Below are 2,495 nucleotides of genomic sequence, written 5' to 3'. Positions count from 1 at the left end.
ACCTGGGATGTTAAACGCCTTACCGACAGATTGAAGTCTGGTTTGAACCCCACACTGACTCGCCGGCGACATGACCTCCTTTGATGCCATCAAATTGATGGTCGACAGTACGCAGATTAGAATCACTGATTCCAATCTGCGTGCTGTCAAAAATCAAGTAAGGACTGGCCACAGACTCGAGAGAAGCGGAGGCTTGAGAGACATTCCCGATAACGACCCGTCGACCCGCTAACGAACTCGACTCGGAGGAATGCCCGACAAATAAGACGGGAGCTGTACGAAAAGAGTGTCACTAGGGGATCAAGATCCGCCAGAAAAATGATCTCCGAATCGTTGACGTTAATCACGACGACGGTATCAAGAAAATGTTAGACAAAAAAAGACAAACGACATGAGATTGGTGTATGCTATATTGTAGAACACCGACGACAGCATGACGTTGACTCCGCGAATACTATAGACATCCTCTACCTTACATGGGAGGATGAAATCCTCTCAAATGAAATTGAAAATCCGATCTGCTAGAGACTGAGTGTACGGACGATTTGTCGTTTTGTATACCGATCCGCTCAGTTCCAGCCAATCAGTTGGTGGTAAGTTCGTACAACAACCCAGTAAGACACAATGGGAAGAATATAAGACTGATAATGAAGAGGGCTAGTGCACCGTGCCACTCAAGGGTTTGATTCCGCAGCTTCTTGAGGAGGCTAACCTTCTCTTGTTGTTCATCATCCTTAACATCCGGAGAGTAGTTCAAGCCTCCCACCTCTTCACTAACGGGTTGTTCGGAGGGGTTCGACATCGAATTGTAACAGATATTGAGGTAGACGAAACATGGTATTACAAAAGCGAGGAAGTTGGTACCGATGATGCCGATGAACTGAATAGTGACACCGAGATCCTCAAAGATGATTGCCAGACCAGTGCAGATAACCAGGAAGGTTATTGTCGTTCCGATATGCAATTTGAGCGTGTCTTGCAGATTGGGGAGGAAGTACGTTATGACACTGCTGATAGATTGCCTGGCCGGAAACAGGAGCAATGGGAAGGCAGTGAGCACGGCAAACGGCAAAGCGATGTATCCGATGTGGATGGCGACGTTAGAGACCGGCAAGTTGAGATAGAAATTCGACTCTATAGTATCCCCAAAAGCGTAATAGGGACCAACCATGACTGAAAGGTATACCACAACCACGGAAGTGACCGCAAGTAGAGCGGCGAGATCTAGCTTCCTCATGTTTCGCCTGACCATGTCTTCTGCGACCAGGGGCATGACAAAGTGACACGAGTAGCCGAAAATGAAGATTGGGAAAACCGACAAAATCGACCAAACGGTAGTAGTCGGTGGTATACCAACGTAGCGCTCCCCGACTTGCTCATCTACACTGAAGGAGTAGGCGACACCAGCTACTATCGCATAGAGGAAGCAGCTGAGACCGATGACATTAGTGATCGTCGTGTTGGTGATTTGCTTCAGAAAGCAAACTGGGGAGAGCAGAGCGATGATGAGGGCGATAAGACCAACTCGGATCCAAAATCTATTCTCGCTAGTTGAGCCAGGCGCCCAGTTCTCCAGCAGGGCCAGACCAAGGCTAGAAAAGACCTGCAGGTAGGCAGTATCAATGCCGGCGTTATGTATGAACATGAGGGTGTCAATGAATAGAGGCATCCTTGGATAACCAGCAGCCACAGCAAAGGTACTGTAACTAAGCCTCTTGCCGGGCATCTTCATGGCACATCTGCTTATCAGATGCAGCGAGAAGTAAGACAACAGGCCGAAAATGAGTAGGAGGACGATACCCAATACCCACCCACAGACAGCTTGAGCGCTCGCATAACTGAGCATTCCTGCACCGATGATACTGTTCGTCAGGACAGCCCACGCGGTGAGGACATTCCCTTTAGGAATAACCGGAGCGGAGTGAAAGTCCGCTAGACGGTTTACTTTATCACTTGACATATTTGAGATCAAGTTCTAGATGAAATCTTCCAACGGCAACAGTTTGTGCGTACGTGCAAGCCGTACGCATGCGCCAACGGTCGAAGACTGCAAAACATTACTCGACTTGCACTGTTGTACCGCTGCAGTCGAACTTTGGCCATTTGGTAACCATAGCAGTGAGCTGAAGCTCAGGGGTGTAATTGATGTGAAGCAGTTTGCGAAGTCCGACGAGAACAAAGTTAAAAACGTGGCTCTACTAGAACGCCTGCGTTGCCACGCAGCAAGAAACCCCCCTGATTGTGTCTATCCTCGTCGAGGGTTCCTCGATAACCATCCCTGGTGTGAACTGCTATTGCTATCGGGCCGTTCTTCAGAAGAGCGGCCCGATAGGCCCTCGGAGATAAGAACTTCTTCTCTCCGAGGGCCCTTCGGCTCAGCAACTCGAAGCCTTATCGGGTGCAGTGAGCTTCGCTGATTTAAAAACTCTCTTGCACGCATATACATCGTCAGGTTTTTCCTTCAGGCCAGAACCCGGTTAAGGTGTTAAAGTGTT

The 2,495-nt window shown here is 48.9% G+C and overlaps 1 protein-coding gene across 1 annotated transcript; it reads right to left on the bottom strand.

Moving 5' to 3' along the window:
- Nucleotides 1-281: 281 nt before the first annotated feature.
- On the bottom strand, nt 282-1,960 carry Pmar_PMAR007715 (10 transmembrane domain, possible aa transporter, putative; the record flags this gene model as incomplete). The annotated part of the gene is made up of 1 exon (XM_002785352.1): nt 282-1,960. One exon carries the CDS (start codon nt 1,958-1,960, stop codon nt 584-586), a length of 1,377 nt encoding a protein of 458 aa, XP_002785398.1. The 3' UTR covers nt 282-583.
- Nucleotides 1,961-2,495: the final 535 nt, after the last annotated feature.

This window comes from Perkinsus marinus (assembly GCF_000006405.1).
Source record: "Perkinsus marinus ATCC 50983 genomic scaffold scf_1104296933022, whole genome shotgun sequence".
Taxonomy (NCBI): domain Eukaryota; phylum Perkinsozoa; order Perkinsida; family Perkinsidae; genus Perkinsus; species Perkinsus marinus.
The sequence above is the reverse complement of the archived record's forward strand: the minus strand, read 5'-3'. Positions and strand labels throughout refer to the sequence as shown.